General features: G+C 39.1%; 1 protein-coding gene across 1 annotated transcript; it reads left to right on the top strand.

Moving 5' to 3' along the window:
• The first annotated feature begins 764 nt into the window (after positions 1-764).
• cast (calpastatin) lies at positions 765-20,403 on the top strand. The gene is made up of 33 exons (XM_077726529.1): positions 765-933; positions 9,300-9,368; positions 9,771-9,893; positions 10,341-10,460; positions 11,160-11,207; positions 11,287-11,388; positions 11,494-11,574; positions 11,974-12,012; positions 12,726-12,809; positions 12,898-12,957; positions 13,059-13,181; positions 13,390-13,503; positions 13,703-13,804; positions 13,905-14,021; positions 14,096-14,170; positions 14,259-14,324; positions 14,482-14,586; positions 14,660-14,776; positions 14,928-15,002; positions 15,203-15,283; positions 15,357-15,410; positions 15,518-15,622; positions 15,746-15,862; positions 15,970-16,068; positions 16,300-16,407; positions 16,510-16,617; positions 17,272-17,364; positions 17,524-17,568; positions 17,657-17,776; positions 18,162-18,248; positions 18,444-18,467; positions 18,946-19,059; positions 19,219-20,403. Exons 1-32 carry the CDS (start codon positions 769-771, stop codon positions 19,042-19,044), a joined length of 2,925 nt encoding a protein of 974 aa, XP_077582655.1. The 5' UTR covers positions 765-768; the 3' UTR covers positions 19,045-19,059; positions 19,219-20,403.
• Positions 20,404-20,695: the final 292 nt, after the last annotated feature.

Below are 20,695 nucleotides of genomic sequence, written 5' to 3'. Positions count from 1 at the left end.
GCTAAATGACTACTTTATCAAGAGGGTAATATTTTCCTAGTGTTATAAAAGGAAGAATTTGTCTAAAACTTGCATATCCAAAATAAGCAATGCATGCTACTTGAAATCAATAGATTTAGTGAAATATTACTTAAGTTGTCGACACTTCAGTCTTAAAAAAAGACATCTATTGCCATGCAGTGAGACAAACTTTGTTCGAATTAAGAAATAAAAATCCCCCACTCATCTGCCCTCAGTTGACTTGGACTCACATCCAAAAGTATGCAATCCTGAAATCCCAAATGTATAACTTTTTGCGCAAAGTAGCCTACTTGACAAAATGAGTCAGTGTGGAAAATGTGGTAGAAATTTAAATCCAACGCACTCAATTAGAAATTAACCTTACATAAGATTCCTTATGTATGTATGTATACAACAGTTGATTGATGTGTGAGTGTTCACTCATGAATAAGGCCAAAGAACTATTTGATTTGATTTGTGCATGCATATTGGACAAAATACTGCAACTTTATAATCTTTAATAGATTTAACCTCGCATTCACATCCATAGTGTGCATGTATGTGTGCGAATGCATGATAAATACATTCCGGCGCAAATGGCTCAGATCCCTTCCCTTTTTATCCCTGAGAGTTAAAGCCCAGCCTGTCACTAACTCGGACACGTGTGAGCTACCCTCCCTGTCCTTCCACGTCACGCCTTCTTCCGAGGAACACACCCATTTTCCTCTTAGCCCCCTCCTCCGTTCCATCCCTTTCCCTCCTCCCTGCATGTTGGAAACATGCTGCGAGTCGACAGTCCCGCCAGCGGCCGACAGACAAACACTCACATATAAACACACACCGGTGCCGCTAGACAACATGGGGCAGATACTGAGCTGGATCCGAGGCCCCCGTGAGACCCCGACACTGCAGGATGTTGCCGTGGAACAGCAGGTGTGTGTTCATGTGTGTCAATGTCTATGAGTGCTTGTGCCAAGGAATTTGCTGGGCAACCTTCTGAAAGGATCCACTTGTGTGTTGTTTTGGTCACTGTAAATCAGTCTGCAAAGAGACGAACACAAAGCTTTCTCTGAACTTTGTCTTTTACCGGCTAAGAGAAACTCTAATGGAGGAAAAATGGGCTGGCGCAAGTCCAAGGCAAGACCTCTCTCCCAGTTTCCGGAATGTGGAGCTCCTGTAAGCTAAAAGTTGTGTTTTTTAAGGAGTCAAATATTCAAGCGTTGCCTGGACAAGGCGTTCACTGTTCGCTTACATTTTCTATAGCCGGACAAGTGAGAGCGTCTTTTTTTTTTCTTTTCCGTTTTCTAGTAATTGCTGATACTCAGGAAAAGGCTTTGGGTCCTTGGAGAGTTTCAGTCTGTGTCTCACCCAAATAGCATTCTCATGTGATAATGTGCTGCGAAGGAGTAATCTGAATGGGTGTGTTGCAGGTCTTGGGTTATAATTTACTTCTTCTCTTCATGCAACCTCAAATTCTGACCCGGTTTCTTAAGTATAGTTGGCGTTTATGTTATTTTCATGAGCGTATTGGGAATACATAGCAAGTATGTGTTGATGATTGTCCTTTCAGTACTACTATGTTTATTTATGAGTGACTGGTCAGCAGAGAGTCAAGATCATTTTCATTAGAAGGGTCTTGTGCTCAGGTTCAGTTTGCAATTTCTAATAGCATTTTCATTACAAGGGCAGGAAATAGTCTTTGGGAAAACATACCAAGTCGGCACATGCACAAGCATCAGAGCAAAGTCCAGAGATAAGGGGAGCGCAGGCCCATGAAAGGCTGAGTATTTCTTTATTTATTATTGCTGTATACTTTAGGGGTGGGAATCACCAAAGAACTCTGCCAAGTTCCCCTTATACTCATTACACAGTACAGTACAAATTGTTACTTTACTAAAATCACATTGTGACATGTTGCCTAAAGAAGTTTTATCTTACATTGTTCAATTTTAATATGCAATAGGTCATTGCTGGCATCATTAATGATTTCAAAACTTGAAATGAATTGGACCGTTTCAATCTGTTTAAGGTTTGTTCATGTTTTAGAAGTGATTTACTACTTCTCTGTTTGCAGTATTCACAGGTCCGCTGTGTTGGTTAGTCCGTGTCATGTTCAGGTCACGGCACATTTGTTGCAACTTGTCTTGATTCTGACGTTCGACCGTCATCAATAAATTACTGTTCTAAGCGGCCTTAGTCAGGTTTACTCATATGTGTTGCAATTCTTTAAATATGACAGGGAAATTTGCGGAATAGATAAGATTAACAACTTTCTCTATGTATTGCAACATGGTGTCATTAAAACAAAGGTAATACTGTGCATTTTCTAACAGAGTAGATACATAATTTGCAGTTAAAGTGAAAAAAATACAGATTTGAACATACAGATTTAAATCCTGCTTGAAGGATATTGTCTTTTCTGCTGTATAAATTCAACATTGCCAGCTCAAGGGCTTACTCTTCAAAATATTTGACATAGTCTGTTTTTATTTCTCCTGTTTGTCCGGATACCCAAGCAGAGACAATTGAAATTCTGGGTTTGAGACATAACATGAGCACGTGGCTTTAAAAAAACAAAAAAAGTTTTTGACATGCCATTAGTGTTTCGATTATCATGCACCATTTTTAATAATTGCTGCTGAGTATGAACTCAATGCATATTGATCTTTTTAAAAGCCATATGGGCTTTCCATAAGGTAATAGACTAACAGTCAGAGGGTAAGTTGAAGTGAAGGGCAAAACTAGGGAATGATATATGAGGCTAAATTTAGATAAGGCAGAGCAAAGCACACCGAAAGTGGGTGGATATAGATGCACAAGGAAATTGGAGAAGTTGTTGCTCCATTTAAACTTTCTAGCTCATGTAGAACTTGTTTAGCCCTCCACTTCACCCAAAAGCTTTACCTTGTGACCCTGAAGAAGAGAAACGGTAGAACACAAAATGTATTTTTATGGCCACACATCTTGCTTAGAGTTTGGCTTTTATCTCAATATTATTTATTAGCGTATTTTTGCAGTTATATTTTTGGCATTGCCCTCATAAGCAATAGACTAACACTGGTTTATTCACATTCATTCTTTCAAAAACTCTGCTTTCATTCAGGAGTGGAACCGAATACAAGAGAAATTTAAACAATTTGGATATTCTGCTGTAATGACTCAATAAACCCAAAGGGACTTCATTATCAGTAAACTGAATTCATTTAGATTTTTCCCAGACATTTATACATCCGAATAAGGCCCTTCAAGTAATCAGTAGCAGTAATAAAGCGTTCACAAGATTCCAATTGGAGAACTTTACAAACCTGTAAAACCTGATATGGATTTATCTTTCGTGTCTGTATTAAAACCATACTGGAAAATAGTGCTTGTCGAGAACTGCTTTTGTTCGGACAGTAGGTGGGAGACACCGTAATTGTACTCTCAGTTATTCTCAAAATTAACACATACTGTATTTCTACTTGCTGTCTGTCCAAAATAGTGTCCAAAAACATGTCACACATGAATGTATTGATACATTAATTTTACTGTGCCATCTTTTATTGCATTGTTTGGTATTTTGCAGGCATGCGCACTGACAGATATTCGTTTCCTGTTCACATTTATAGTTTGGTCTTCTCGGCAGGAAATTGCAAAACTGTCGTCAATACCCAGTGAGTGATTTGTTGTATATATTGTGTATATTTTGCCATCTGTTTTGGATTTCTTATAAGTCTACTGCCGATTGAAAAAATAGCATTTTCAAATTTTTTGACTGTTCTTCCTGTATGCACAATTTCAGTTTCTTTTGTCTTTAATACATTATTTAAACTACAATTTCACCCATATGAGATGTAAAATGCAGATGAATAACTGTGCAGATTACAGTTTAGGGAGTGGTGGGATCGGGGTCTGCTTTGGTTCATTATTTGACAACACAGATAAGTGTTGTGAGAGGTTCCAAAGTCATGCATTCGGTTCCATTGCGAGCATGCACTGTTGTCTTTCTGAAACAAACTTGCTCTTTGTTGTAGTCAAAAGCAGAATGAGAGACTCTGTTGTCTAATTTGGGTAAAGCTCTTCAAGTACATTTATTCTACTCGGATGCCACGACAAACGTATACTTCCAAATAGGAAGCAGTTTTGTTGTCTTGAGGGTTTTTTTTAGGGTAAAGGTCAAATATTTAGAAACTAAGGGGAGCCTTTTGAACATACAGGGCGTGGGCCTTTGTGAAAGGTCTTCTTTAATCAAGTCTCTAATTTGAGGAAACCCTGGATTCGAGGCAAGTCCTTTCATGTAATATTTTCATGATCTAAACACGTACTCAGGCAAGATCCAAAATGTACTTATTTATGGGCCATAACGTTAGATAGACTTCAACATTAGTATTCTTATCCGTCCAGAAATATGTTGAATTAAGATGACCAATTTTCACAATTATTTGGTAAATGTGTATCTTGGAGAAAGACTGCAGTGCATTTGCTGTTGATAGAATTCAATAATATCTTACACAGCTTTGTAGTATTATTACGACCCCTTCAAGATCTAAATCACTCTTTAACCATATTTAGTGTTCCAGTTAGTGCATGCATGCTGACAGTTGAAGACAATGTCTCTAAAAGCCTGTTGCATTTCACTCGGGTGTTAATCTTGAAACACAATATAGCACCAAGGTGTGTGATGACAAACACGAAAAGCCCACACACAAGGCCACTTCGTTGTCGCTTAAGTGTTGTGAGTATTATTAGACAGAGGGAGGTGCTGCAATTCTTTCTCACGATACTCAAGCATAGTTAAAATGATTATCTTGCAAACACCGAGTTGGACAGAAGTCAGATTACGTTTAGTTTTCCTCTCCTGGTTCTTCCTATTTGGCTACTTTACTAGACATTTCTCTTGGCTTGTCCTGTTAAACCCGGCATGTCTTATCATGTCTTTGCTGTCCTTTCTCTCTCTATGAACAATTTCTTTATTTACCACCATGTTGGTTTGGGTTGGGTCCACAAGAACATGTGATGGGATCCGCCTCCTTCTTTTCTCTTCTTTCCAACCGCACACACTTGGTCTCTGTTGGAGTGGCTGTGCAGTCTAGATTCCAGAGCAGTGAGTCTATCAGTCACACCCAGATGTTGCCGAACAACACCAACATTTGCTTCTATAGCTTTTCCTCTGCCTTCTTTCACGTCTAAACTTTCCCAACATGAAGGCCATCATTCCAGTTATTGAACTGCCACATCCATATTTTTGACCTCCTATCCCTGGACACTCCAAACCCTTTGCAAGGGTCAATGTTATTTATTTATTTATCTTCACACTCAGGCAAGTAGGCGGTCCTACATTAGCCACGCTGTCCAATCTGACTGAGCCTGCTCGGCTGGCTTCGCGGTGAGGGGAGGGCTCTGAGTCATGCCAGCTTGTGGTGCACTTCCTAAAGGGCGGAGAAACAAATTCTGCTGGGTTTGGGTGTGTTTTCTGACGTGGTGATCTCTGCATGTGTGTCTAGGTGCATGAAAGTGCTGGATTAAAAGTGTCGTAGAGACGATCTCAGGTAACACAGACAGAAAAGAAAGGATTTGGGCCGTGCATACAACAATTTAAATAGGGGATACAGTCCAAAAAGAAGACTTATGGTATGTATGTAGATTGCAATTCTCTTCGGTAAATGTGCTTTGTTTGGGTGGGTGGAAGGACTTCCTGATTTACCTGTCAACACTTCTAATACTGTTGTGAAATGGATTGTTTATCAACACTTTCTCTTGCTTTTTAATGAAGTTTGCTTTGTGTTGAGTGAGCTATTAAAAGTGAAAAGACAGCCTTGTTGCAGTAAACAACATGACAACTATTTATATCCTCCATTGCTCTCTCAGTAATAGTTTAAAAAAAACGCACAGCAACAACAACTATTAGGCAGGTGGTTCTGCGACTTCATAGGGGTTTAGTGTTAATTTTGTTAGCCTCATAGTCAATGGGTTCGGTTGTTGCCAAATGACGAGAATACCGTACTTGGGGCCCTCCTGTGTTATGTTTGCATAGTCTCCCTTTCTGACCCTAGTGAGGATAAAGCGGTTCAGAAAATGAGAGGAGAAATTGGATGCTGGATTGCCAAATAAGAACACTGTGGTGAATTATGGAGAGTTCCAGAAGTGGCAACTGAAGCTTGAAGTGATGGAACTGGAAGTGTTAGTGCAGAGGTGGTCAAGTCTGGTCCTCGAGAGCCCCTATCCAGTCTTTTTTCCATATCCCCCTCCTCTACCACACCAGAAACAAATGATCAACTCATCAGCAAGCTGTCCAGAAGCTTCATACAGGTCCAGGTTATTTGATTCAGGTGTGCTGGTGGAGGCAGATATGAAGTACAGACCGGATAGGGGCTCTAGAGACCTGTTTTATTTAGCTAGTCTTGAGTACATGAGTAAGCAACTCAGTAAGTAACAAGTAACTTTTTTTTTGTCTGAGAAAAGCATCACTATGCTGCTGCAACTCCTCCTTGATGGGGCTTACTTTTTAGAAGTACCATGGGGGGAAAACATAAATACTGTATCGTTTTATACTAGTTTCATAGTTTTTTTTGCACCTGATATGCAGGTATGTCCAACAAAATTGCATTGCTCATTGGTCTCTTTTATTTTTTTCCAGCTTTTGTGAAATGTTGTCAAATTTCATGCACATATGCAAAAATTGCATTATTTGTGATAGATAGCACATGAATAATGAGTCTGCTTCCTTTTATTCCTCACATCTTGTTGCATTTGATGGTGAAATGAGTTGAGGAGCACATACACACTCTATCTACAAAATGACTCATGTCCCTAACAATAACACATGATTTGATCTCATGAGTTTTAAACCCAAGTATTGTCTACTCCACTCTATTGAGCCTGTATTGAGCCTGACAGTGATATTGCATTAGAAACTAACCCTTTCACAGTCCCCTTTTCCTCTGCCCCTTTTTATATCACGATGATGCACCAACTCTATTTTAAAGCATTAGCACTAGTTAGAGAAGCAGCTGCTGCTGTCCGAGTGCACGTGTCATTCGGTGGTTGTGATGGGCGGAACTCGAGATTAGTCATCACTTTTCAAAACAGGCTTGGGCTTACTTAGGTAAGGCCTAGCGCATTATTAGTGCTCTGACATCAATGTCCTCATTTTATGTATTAAATAGCTTACATCCATCACACCCCTCAAAACCTGAGCACAAATCATGGACATATATAGTATTTTGTTTTTTTTTATGTTGACTTAAGAATAGTATGTAAAAAATATAAGACAGTTTTATTTTGGGCTTCCGTAAATGTTGCTGTTCTTAACTGACCAAAGTTGTTTGTACAGTTTTTGCCTGAACATGTTGGTCACTTTATCACTAATAAGGGTAAAATGATGATTAAAAAGAAATCATACCTTGTGTCCAGTCCCATTGCGAGATTTTGGTTTTATTTATTATTGCATTAAAAGTCGAATAGAGTGCTTCAACTGCAGTCACCTGAAGTTTATCAGAAAGAGGAAAGTTTCTATTGTTCTCAAATCCACTTGCGTAAATCAGTGACAGGTTGTTTTTTAAAGCGAAAATAAATAAAGGTTAAAATGCCAGCTTCATCACTATAGCAACTTTGATTATGTTTTACTTAAACCATCTTGAAGTAAAGTCAATGCTGGCACGCAACTTAAGAAAACAAGTACTTTTCCCACTGTGCTGTGAGTTGCGTTCTGAACCGGTTCATCGTCCACCATCATAACTAAGGATTGTGTTTGGTAATTGTGTTGAGGGCCATATAGCAATCCACTGCAAATCAAAGCAGGGTATTAAGAAGATATTTCAGGTATTGTTAAATAATTTTGTGTTGTATACTGTGAGCATGGGTGCACTGTCAGTCTTCATGGATTTATTTTGACTTGGGAAGCATAACGTGGGCATAACTTACTACAATGTGGTTGTTTATGTATGACATTAAAGAAGTGTTGATGGACTGTGATTCCCTTTTGATTAAGCTGCTGTTTACACTATAAGAATCAATATTTTGACTCCAAATATTTTTTGCCTATAGTATTATTCTTACACTTATAAGACTTTCTATATACACCACTTGCAAGATAGCATTGGTCAAGTGTTTCCATACAATATGAAACATTTTCAGTTGTACACTGCCTTCGATGACCAAAAAACAAATGACTCACCCAATCCAGTTAAGCAACTTCCCATTATATTTTATGGCACAATAAAATCACCTTGTATCGTACGTGTTTAAAGAGAGATGTGTTTTTCTTTTAGAATGTACGAACTGGTAGGAAAATTATGTCATTTCAGGAAAACAAAGACTAATGGGCACTTTTACATGTACTTTTTAACAAGCTGGCAATTCTGATACAATTACAGGCAGTTTAATAAGATACCAATTTGTTAACCTTTCACTTAAAGTCTGCTGGCTTCAGCACCCTTCAAGCTTAACCTTGATAACCACAGTAGAAAATATATGATTGGAAATTCAAACTAAAGGGTCTTTTCTTCAGTGTTTACTGATTGATCATAATGAAAATATCCCAGATTCCAAAGTCATTTCACACTCAAGTTCAGTCTGCAATTGTCTGGTAGTAACTTAGCAACACTATTATTTACTGCTGAAACCACAGCCACATGACTAGTCAAGCGGTAGTGTGATGCATTGGGTGCCGTATGAGGTCACTTGATTATTATTCAGTCTCCACAGCTTTTCTTCTTCTCATCATAGTAAACGCGAGACACAATATGCAGTACTTTGTTGTTGATGAGGTAAAGAGAGCGTGAGAATACATTTCTTTTGAATGTTTTGGCCAAGTTTAAGACCAACTCTGCTTTGTTTAACATCAACTTCTGTTTAATAAATGTTTACCTTCAAAGTGGTTGTTATGGAAGTGATCAAAACAACACAGATAATATTACAACATAAAAATGATTTGATAGACAAAAATATGTCCCTTGTGCCTCAATGTGATCTATTTGGGTGGTTCAACAAAACAGACACACCCTATAATCACACAACTGGGTTTGACATTGTCACAGATGTTTTGTTTTGTCACGCCTGCAAGCAACAGTCTCACCTGAAGTGAGCAATCCTCATCAACCATAATCGCTGCTTGTTTTATTTGCTTTTGCATATTTCCATCTGTATTAGTTTTGTCCTTGACTTTGATCTTTGATTTCACATTCCTTCAATCCTAAATAAAGCAGTCTTTTTTTGCTTTGTGATCTTCAAACGATGACTCCATTTTTGTGTTGTTTGCTTTTTTATTTTATTTTTTCCCCCTTTGGCTAACTTGTCTGTGTGTGCGTGTGTCTTTGCAGTCGCAGCCCAAACAGGCCACACCCAGACCAGCAGCTCAAGTCTCTACTGGGACGGCTTCTCAGTTTGAGGTAGGAAAACTTCCTTTTGAAGAACCACAAAGCTCTTATCTCAACTCACTTTCTCCCTTTCCTACTAAAATTGAGCTGTTTTTGTTGTTGTTGTTGTCTAAATGACCTTTGACTCTAATGTAATGTGGGCTATGTGGAGTATTGTTGCTGTGTTTCCTGTTCCACTGCCAGATGTTTTGAGAGTGAAAAAGTTGTGATCTCACGCCCAGTTCCATTAGTAAGATATTAACCCAATTGAAATATATTTTTAATTGTTGTCATCAACTCCAAGTCGAATGTATTTGACCAGTTAATGTGCTTTGTCGATATATGGTAAATGAGTTTGCCGAGTGATTTGAGCCAGAAGGTACTTTATGTCAATGAGGGCAGATGATGGACATCTTCCCTCCTGATGCTTTTCAGAAGGCATCATCAGGATCTACCATGGCTTCCAAACCTGGCGGGGTTACGACCCTAAAAGGTGGCATATCAGGAAGTACTTCCATCGGGACAGCAGGACAGGGAGTTCCTAACGTGAAACCCCAGGTAGACGGACACTGGGTGATGGTAGCGGGAGCTTGGCTATAATGGGACAGGAATTTTCTGATTTCCTTTTCTGGTGTTGCTCGCTTATCTTGATGCCAATCACTGGCTTCTTCTTTACACGTGTGTTGTCTCAGCTTTGTCTTCTGCTGTGTGTCTTCACTTTCTGGATTCACTTTCCTGCAAGCCTTTGAGCTGCTGACACACTTAACCTCATTCAACCCTATTATTGACATGTCTTCTGCTGGGTCAATTGTTGTCAACATGTCATTATAAATGATGCAGAGGGTAATTGAATGTATCTTGGAGTTGAATGGCTGATAGATGTTTGCATCTGTTCACTTTTTGCATCTAAGGTTATTCTGAGAAAGTTCTGCCATTTTGGATCTTTTGACCAAATTAACAATGTGTGTTTTTTGGGGGGAGTAATTGGTATTATTTGGTTTGTAGACGGCACCTGTCTCCACTGTAAAGTCTTCTTTTGCTGCCAGTGGAACAGCAGCGACTACAGCATCTGCAGCTAATGCTGCCATATCGACATCTAAAGGCTCGCCAAATAACACGGCCAAGGTATACTTGACCGATTAACTGCGAGGGCCCCAACTCATTTGTGCCCCGATTTCTTTTTTGGGTGAAAACAATCTGCAATGTACAGATTTTGGTAAAAAAAACCATGAGGTAGATGATGATGGCATAGATCAGGGTTAGTGTTGACAACTCTGAAGTAAGATGGTGTTATTTTACAGCTTGGACTTTTGTTGATTTCTCTCATCTCATCTCATTTTCTCAATCACTTTATCCTCACTACGGTCGCTGGGGGTGCTGGAGCCTATCCCAGCTGACTTCGAGCCAGAGGCGGGGGACACCCTGAATTGGTGGCCAGCCAATCGCAGGGCACAAGGAGACAAACAACCATTTATGCTCTCGCATACCTCGGGGCAATTTAAAGTGTCTAATCAGCCTACCATGCATGTGTTTGGAATGTGGGAGGAAACCGGAGTACCCTGAGAAAACCCACACGGATAGATTTTTTTTCCTTTTTTATTCCTTTTATTGCCTCTTCCGGATATAACGCAAAATACGCAATTTCCCCCGGGACACTATTGGTGGAAGCTTCATCTAAAAAACAATGACATCTGCTCTTGTTTATCCCTTTTTTACCGTTCTTGGACTATAAAGCCAATGTTGTTAATTACTATATACTGTCTATAAGTGAACATTCATTTATGGAATGACGATCCATGCATTGATTTAGATTCATGATTACAGGTGCAGGTGGAAGTTCCTCGCACAGTAGAAACAATCAGAGTTAAAGAGGTAATTTGGCCAATTTCTTTCTGCAAAGCATGTTGGCATGTAGCTTGCAAGCGTGTGCTCAATTGATCGGCATGTACAGGGACCTGAAGTAGATCCATTTGACGCCTTGGCCAGTATACTTCCACCTGTTGATCCGGTTACACCTCGAGAACCTATCTTCACAGGGCCTGAGGTCAAAGAGGTACTGTACACTGTTGTTTTTTGAAGAGATTGGATGTAGATTGAATGCACTGACAAAAGCAGCATGGCTCTGGTTTTGCGTAACCGTGTGTTGCATGTGTCCCAGCATGACGCCACATCTGAGGAAGCTCCCAAGTGTGGAGAAAGAGAGGACACACTACCTCCAGAATACAGATTTGAAAATATGGTCAGTTTTTTATTTCAAGATTTAAGGGACAATTTTAAAGCCTTCCACTTGAAAAAAGATTGGGTTGATAAAATATTGATGTATTTTTTTCTTCAAGTATCAATACACTGGTTGCTATCGATCCCAAAAGATGTCCAATCCAAGAGAACATTATTATTTATACTCGGGTGAATGAGTGGGTTTTTTTGTATAATTAACATCTACAAAACACAGTTTTCACTTCATAAATTTTGTTGAAAAACAGCACTTATCAATATACACAAAAAGAAACATGACATTCTTTCAAGAAAACAAATGTATGACTTACTAACAACAAATACAACAATTGAAAATGTTTTTCCAATTCCATCAAGTAATCATTCAATTTCCTTCCCCCCCCCTACTCAATACTAATTTTAGGCCAAGCTCCCTACAGATGTCAAACCCAAAGATGTTCCTGTAAGTATCTACTATTTATTTCTTCACTGTTCTCTTTTTTTATGAGTAGACACAGTTAAAGGACACACACGTTTGAGGAATGTTGCACAGTCTTGCTGCATTTTGTCTTTGCCAACTGTCCAAAGGACCCACCTCTTCCCCACTCAATCTTGTTGGCACTTCTCCAACCTTTCCATACAAAATTGGACAAGTATTATAACACACATTCATATAGAATATTACCGTGAGCTGCAATTATCTGTGCATCTTAATTCCTGAACAAATTTCATATTTTCCTACATATACATGCAAGACCCAGTACTTTTGCTTAGAGAGTGTGTCATGCTTTCACCTTTACACCCATATTTAATCTACAAGTCAAGTTAACAAAAGCCTTTTCTTCATTCTCGACAAACTAATTTTCTTGCGAGCATTGTGATACAATTTTAAGATTGGGAGTTTACGGCATATCTAAGCTTAATTCCGGGTAGTTTATCAAAGAATAAGTTGACTCTTGGTGGAATTTGATGGGTGTGTCTGTGCTTTTCCTTCACTGTGACCTTTGCCTGTTTTCACTTGAACGTATTTTATTCTTTAGTTTGTGTGCTGTTCGAAATGCCCTCTAGTGGAGGATTTTAATCACCTCGGGATCCTTCTCTTTTATCAGACTGCATTTTATTGATAGCAGAAAACGTGTGTATAGATATTAATAGTGACTGTGTATTTTTATGCAGAAACCATTAAGCACAGAAGAGGCCCTGGATTCCCTTTCAGCAGGTTTCATGACATCAACGGTTCCAACTGCACCCAAATTGCAGGTCAGATGTATAATGTGGCGTGTGGTACCTAAGTTGTTAGAGATATGGCAAGCATTCTTTTCACAAATCCCATTTTGCATATACTCAGGAGAAAGACCATGCCGCTGCCTCATCTGTTGCACCGTGTTGCATTGCACCACCACTCAAGGTAGAGAAAGATGTTCACATTTATTATTATTATGGCCTTATCTCTTATTTTTTAAATAACTTAATTTGCATTCGATGGTGTTTTTTTTTTTTTTTTTTTAGCAGAAAACTGACACCCCTGCACCCAAGCCTTGTGTAGCAGTCTGCCCGCCAGCGGATAAAAAAGCCAAAATGGAAGTGGATAATTTTACGTTGTCAGCTGGTATATCCGCTACTCCATTCAAGGTACAACTGCATTCTATTTACCTCAGTTCTTGTTAGGCAGCAGTAATTCCATTACAAGATGTATCCTAATTTCTAAGCAAATGAATGGTTGCTTTGTTCATAATCCACCATTCCGTTAACAGTTCGTTTTTGTTTGTTTTTTCCAAATAATTTCATCGTAATGCCTACAACTCTTCTTAACATTTTCCCTTCCCTTCCCTGATTTTAGAAAATTACTCCTGTGGCTCCTCCAACTGCTGTAAAAGAACTCCAAGTGGCTAAAGACTCGTTTTCTGATCTCTCTCTGAATGCAGCATTTGACACAAAGTCCAAAGCTGATGAGGTCAGCATCTGTTCAAATATTTTTAATATACAGTACTCCTATTTTGCTGTGTTTTGCTATGTTATACATGGGATGAATTAATTACCTCATTTGCAAAAGCGCTCTACTGCTGATTTGATTAGGGGTGTAGAAAATGCACATTTTGTGACTATAGTAGCTATATTACTAGACTAAATATGGATACAAATGCCTTCCTCAGGGTGGTGTCATGTCTCCGGGTGCTCTCAGTGCGCTTGGTGACATGTTGGCAGCCCCAGAACCCACGCCAGAACCCATACTGAACCCTAAGGACATTGTCTCGGTAGGCATATAGTATCTCTATTTGAGAAGCCTCCTGGCTATATGCTAAACTAAACTCATCAAAGGTTTGGAGAATAAAAGCATCCATTTTCATATCTTAGGAGGATAAACACAAGGAGGAAGATGCTGTGCGTGTTGGGGAGCGGGATGACTCAATTGCACCAGACTACAGGTTTAACAAGGAGGAACTCAAGAAACTGCCTGCTCCGAAACCTCAGGTAGACGGCATCGCTTAAAAGACACCATTGAAAGTAAATATGTATATAATTTTAAATTATTCTGCGCTACACAGCCCACTTTGAATACGAGTGAGGCGTTGGACATTCTGTCAGAAGACATGCTGAGCTCCTCAGCTGCTCCTACTCAGGTACACTACATATCTGTCAAAAATAAACGCAAACACAATAACAAAAGCAGATATTAATGCACGCTTTTTCTTTCTCTAATGATTTCAGAAAGCTGACGTATCTGCTTTTGTTCCAACTGTCTCAGTATGTTCCCCTCCACTCAATTCCTCTCTGGTAAGCATTCCGATTTTGTTCTTTGACTGAATTAGTGTCACTCACCAGATATTCTCAATACTCCCATCTTTAAAGGTCTTTAACCACTGATTAAAGCATTTATACACAAAGTACTGATACAAGAATAATGGAGCGACATCTTTTGGTCTCTTCTCAGGGGGGCTCCTTGCCTCTGGATGCACTCAGTGCTCTCAGTGATACTCTACCAGAAGATGAACCAAAACTTGAACTCCCCAAGCTAAGACCGGAAGATATCGTCTCGGTAAGATTGCGGCAATCAGAACCTTCCAGTCAATAGATGTAGCACTCAATGGACTTTTTTTTACGCTTAACAGGAGAAAAAACACAAGGAAGAAGATGCTGTGCTTGTAGGGGAGCGAGACGACTCAATTGCACCAGAGTACAGGTTTAATGAGGAAGAACTTAAGAAATTACCTGCACCAAAACCCCAGGTGAGACAAGATCTCTTCACACAATCTACGTTAATGAAATTGCAATGAATCAAAACATGCACTACTTAAAACCACACCAAAAAAAGTGTAATATCTCCAACTTTTTGTACTCTCCCGTTCAAGTCTTTTTCCACCATGTGTTTTTTTGCAGCCCACCATGAATACCAATGAAGCTTTGGACCTTTTGTCAGGAGACTTCATGAATTTCTCAGATGCTCCAGCACAGGTTGCAGATAATAATCATCTATCAGTGTTTTGTTGTATTTTTCATCTTCTTCCATTTGAATTAGTTTTTCTATCTCAAATCATGGGATGTGGTTTCAAACTAAAAGGGAAGCTCTATTTAAAAAAAAGGGACTTCATTGTGATTGTACTCATTTCGAAAGATGATGTATATTATCTTAATGCTGTTATGTGTGTTTTCAGCCCGCTGAGGTTTTACTGACTTCCACAAAATCAGCTGGTGTTCACGCGCCTCTTCCTCCTTCCACCATAAAGAAACCCCAGGTAAAACTTGTCCATTTTTAAATCATTTTTTTTTTGTCTTCATGTCTTCAAACTTTACGTTGTATTTGTGCAGGTATCAGATTGCCCTCCATTGTTAGCACCACAAGGGAACGTCAAGACTGATGAGGTCATCTTGAAGATCAAAAAATACAATTTTCTTCATAAATGCTAATTCTGTCATTATGTTATCAGTCATAAAAGAAAACCTTCCTGAAGTTCTTGTTGTCCCATCAGAGAGACTATATGTCTTTGGATGCTCTTGGAGCTCTCAGTGACACGTTGGCAGCACCAGAACCGTTACCAGAACCTCCCAAACTCAGACCCGAGGACATAGTTTCAGTAAGAAACATACTAACAAATTGTTTGGAAAGGCATTTTGTTTTTATGTGACTTTGAATGGGTCTGTGAATACTATTATGGGATATACCTACCTTTGACTAACATATTTCATCTTTTTAAAAGGAGGACAAACATAAGGAGGAAGATGCAGTGCTTGTAGGAGAGAGAGAGGACTCAATTCCACAAGAGTACAGGTTTAATTTGGATGAACTCAAGAACTTGCCTGCTCCTAAACCTGATGTAAGTCTTAAAATCAATGCCACTTACAATGTTAAAAATCATTACATAACAGAGTTGCCTTATACTCCTTTTAATCAACATTGTCTCATCATCTATACTACCTGCAGCCCAAGATAAATACCACTGAGGCTCTGGACATTCTATCTGGGGACTTTTTGACATCCTCTGCTGCGCCTGTGGTCTCCTCTTCTGCTGCTCCTGCACCAGTATGTTGTCATATCTTGTTTCTCCACTCTTTAAGGATTTTTATAAATAATGCAAGAATGGATAGTGAGTGTTTAATAATTGTATCAGAGGCCATATGGCACTTTAATGTGCTCAAATGGAGACTTTTCCCATTTGCTATTTGTTAAACACTGTATGATTGGGGGGGGGGGGGGGGGGAAGCCAATTATTGTTGAGAGAATATCAAACAAGTGGCTTTGTTGGTTCCTCAGGCTTATGCTGACTTTTGCCTGGATGCCTTAGCGGCAGAATTTGTTCCATCCTCTGCTGCCCCTACAGTCAAATCAGCTGCTAGCACTTTCACAGAAACCTCCTCAGAAGTAACAAAAAAAAAATCCAAACACTAAACTTATTGGAAATTGCAAATGATGTGAGATAATAATAATTTGCCCTTTTGCCCTTCTGCTTGTTTCTGAATGAAGCTTTCTTCAGGAGCCAGCAGTGCCCTGGATGCTCTATCAGAATCTTTGATCACGGAAATTACCCCCGCTCCTCAGCCAGCGCCCATTTCTGCCAAAGACCTTGTAAAGGTGGGTTACAAATTTTTGACCTATTTTTCCCCAAGATTAAAATGGCGCATCATGATTGGATTTTTCTTTGGCGTAAAATCTTTGATAAATACATATTACAGACAATGATATGAAATGTGATACCGTCATCACAAGAGCCATTACAAATCAATTGGACTGAAAATAGATCATTAATAAATTCGGCAAATTCTTAATGTAATATAAGGAGGACAAGAGCAACATTCCACAATCAACATTTATTTCAATTGAAGTGGCTACTTCATCTTTACTTTAACCTGATGATTTTCTTTGGTTCTGTGTTGTTAAAGACAAAATTTACTTTGCTTCTAACGATATTATTCTGGTTGTTGGTAGGTTTTAGGGAAAAACTCCTTTTAAGTTTGAGGGCACTTAAAAATACATGAAGGTCAATTCCTTCAATTAAAATAAGTTTAGTTCAGATCCAAAGAAGAACTATTTCATCAAAATTGGCCTACACACTAACTGAGAATACTATATCTTTTTGCATCATGAGTAGTTGAATTTAATCTGATTCCATTTTGGAAGAATGTCTATCTTACAGATGACAATAAATGAGCTATACATTTTAGTCACTTTTCAGATGCTTACCAAAAAGTCCTTTCTTTGTCCCTCATTCGTGTATTTGGTGTACAGGAGAAGAAGGCGGTTGAAGAGAGGCTCATTAAAATGGGAGAACGCGATGACTCCCTGCCACCTGAGTACAGACCCACCGAAGAAGATCTTAAGGTAAAAGACGACTTTATTCATTTAGAAATGCAGCAAATTTTATTATAATTTCTAATAACCTTGGTGACTCAATGAGGAGTTTTTTTTTTCGCCCCATGGGCAGTAAAAAATGTGTAAACATACACACTCTGACTGAAATAAATGCCTTTTTTTTTGTAGAAAATGGCAGAAGCCAAGGCTCAAGCAAACGCAACTCCAAAAGCGGTAAGTCCTTTGCACGACTTAATAACATATGCATATATTTAATGTGCATACTGAGCTTCACGTTTCATTCTTTGTTCACATGATGAAGTCTATGGACGAAAAAGCGGCTTTGGACTTGCTGTCCAACGATTTCCTCACAACGGGTTTATCGTCTGCTACTGCCACTACAGAGTTGACGCCTCCTGTGCCTGAATCGCAGACCCTGAAGGTAGCACTAAATGTCCCAACCTTTACCTAGTTAAGGGACATCTACTGTAGTTTTTGGACTAAAAGGCGCGCAATCAATGGACACATTTATATTCATCTGTGAGGCATACAATATTGGTGCCATCCTGGTGCATTACTTCTTTTTACACCATCTATTTTGTTCCGTAATAAACTGTGGCGTCAGTGGCACTATTTACGAGTTAAAAACAGGTATTAAAAATTGATTTATTTATTAATGTCATCTTATGTTATGATCATTCTGCTCTTGCGACCTTCCCATGTTCCTCCAGTGATGACTCCAATTGAGCATTTTGTCATTCAGGCAGGCATCTCTCCTCATGTTGAATTGGGTAATCAGTATATGTTTGTTTATTCCTTTTTGGCAGCCCTTGCCCGGTCCTGTTGTGGAGAAACTCGCTGAAACCCTCCTTCCAGATGACCCAGCATTCAAGGCAAAAACAAGCACAGCCAAGGTAAATAAACAGCTGTGAGGGGTTATAAATGTAATATATTTATAAGTGACCCTGTCCATTAGTTAAGGCACACGTGCATATTAGACAAGTGATTGAAAAAAATGTTAGAAGACATCCTGAGCCAGCCTAGTGGCTGTTCTCAAAGATGGACTGTCCATGATCCATACAAAATCTCACTTGCTTTGTTATTTTCAGAGCAAGAGAAAGTCAAAGTCTAAAGTAAGCAACCTTCCTGTTGCATGAGCATTTGCACATCACGCACAAAATTCATTTGGGAGTCACATAAGGCTGCATGGCGGCCCGGAAGCCAGTGGTTAGCGCGTCAGCCTCACGGCTGCTGGGGTCCTGGGTTCTAATCCAGGTCATGTCCATCTGTGTAGAGTTTGCATGCTCTCCAAAGGCCTGCGTGGGTTTCCTCCGGGTACTCCGGTATCCTCCCATATTCCCAAAACATGCATGGTACGCTGATTGGACACTGTAAATTGCCCCTAGGTATGGCTCGGAGTCAGCTGGGATAGGCTTCAGTACCCCCTGCGACCCCAATGAGGATAAAGCGGTTCAGAAAATGAGATGAGAGATAAGGCTGCATGTTGTGGGATTTCTTATGCTTCGCTCCATCTAAACAAATGTACTAAGCACCCTCTTAGTCTTTGCAGTTTCAAAAAATGTATTTAATCTGACTTTTTTCCCCCCCCAGAAACACCACGCGTCAGAGCCTCCTGCCGAGAGCCAGCTCTCCGGCCAGCCAAGTTCGGACGTTGTACCAACATCTACACGGCATGGAAAGAAAAGCTAGACCACTCACTGACAGGTATGGCTCATTCTCGCCACTTAACGAGTAGGAAATGTATCACAATCACAGTAAAAATAAATAGATTTTATGATAGGCCATTCTTACTGCCGAAAATTTTGCTTGTTTTTTTACAAGTACAAAAGAGGAAAAAATAAAAATTAAATGTTTGTGATACAGGTTGCTGGTGCCGTTTTAACCTCAAGATGCCTTTTAGGGCGCACCAGCAGGAACCCTACTCTCTGCATTGAGATTGTATTTTACTCAAAGTTGTACAATAGGTGAACAACAACCTAAACACACACACACACACACACACACACACACACACACACAAGTATACAGCCACATCTTTCTTGCTTGGTTTCAATTTTAGTCGAGGAGCTTTTCGATGATGGGAAAAACTGATTCTGATCCAATTTTCCATTTATAGTTTGCTGGTCAATGTGGATAAATAAGAAGGGTGTTGTCCATGTCACGTTTTAGTTCTCCTGTGCGCCACAATCATACATAGCGCAATTTCTGTGTGAGACTATCACAAGCGGGATAGAGTGCGTGTATAGTATTAAATTGTTGTGCAATGCTCTATGCAAATGGTCATTGTTTTTCTATCATTATACCCTTAAGTGCCATTAAGATGCTAGTGTACAGCTTTGATTACTTTCATTTTTATTTACAAAAATGCAGAGCTTTCTAGGAAGCTTAATTCTTTGCAAACGCCATTTAGAGAAACATTGATGGGGTCTTTGGTATATATTTTTGTACAGAGTACTGGTGTCCACAATTGCACTTTGTAAGCCAAGGTGGCGTTTACAACCAACTGTAAAAAAAAAATCAAAAATGGAATAAAAAAAAATATATATGACTCTATTCTATATATAAGAAAACACTGTATGCTTACAAAGGGCTTTGAATATATGTTAAGTAAATAAATTCAAAGACTATTTTCTGCTATGTGGTTTGTTTGCGTGTGCGTTGGGAGACGTTGCGATATTTTAGATATGGGAATAATAATTGAATCGAATTGGTCTAATAACAGCGTATGTGTATTTTCAACATGATTTTTGTCTAGAAAAAAATTAACACAACAATATCTTTAATAAATGTCTCCTAAAGGTGGAAGGCTGTGTATGTGTAGTATTTGTATGACAAACCTGAAGAGATGGGGAAAAAAAACAACAACTTCTGACTTAGTGGTTTTTACACTCTGCAAAAGGATATAGCAGCCCACTTCCTGTTCACTTTGGAGGTTTTAAACACATATTTTTCTAAAAGTATTGAATGTTAAAAAGATTCTGAATGAGTGATTGTGATGCAAATGAGTTGTAATCATAAATAAAGACAAATAAGTCATTGAAATTCAAATTTCTCATTTGTGTCGATTTTTCATACTATTCACATTTTGCGTGATTCCCATGTGAGAGGCTGGGGTTCAATTCCCAGATGGGAAACATTTTCCCCGAGTTGTTTCTATATAGTAGTTGTAGTCAAGCCCTTATCCATTAAGGACAAAAGAAATTGTGGCCAAATTGTGGCGTAGAGGTTAAGTCACTTGACTCCCATGTGCGGGACCTGGGTTCAAATCCCGGTTGGGGCACATTTTCACTTATTTGTTTCTGTGTATTTGTAGTAAAGAACTTCAGATGATGACAAAGGA

This window comes from Stigmatopora nigra, chromosome 10 (genome assembly GCF_051989575.1).
Source record: "Stigmatopora nigra isolate UIUO_SnigA chromosome 10, RoL_Snig_1.1, whole genome shotgun sequence".
NCBI lineage: Eukaryota > Metazoa > Chordata > Actinopteri > Syngnathiformes > Syngnathidae > Stigmatopora > Stigmatopora nigra.
The sequence above is the reverse complement of the archived record's forward strand: the minus strand, read 5'-3'. Positions and strand labels throughout refer to the sequence as shown.

Bases quoted from the DNA above. Each gene is read 5' to 3' on its own strand.
- cast (XM_077726529.1), top strand. From the start codon at position 769: ATGTTGGAAACATGCTGCGAGTCGACAGTCCCGCCAGCGGCCGACAGA. The intron at 11,208-11,286 runs GTAATTTGGCCA...CGGCATGTACAG, and splicing joins AAACAATCAGAGTTAAAGAG to GGACCTGAAGTAGATCCATT. The intron at 11,575-11,973 runs GTCAGTTTTTTA...TACTAATTTTAG, and splicing joins AATACAGATTTGAAAATATG to GCCAAGCTCCCTACAGATGT.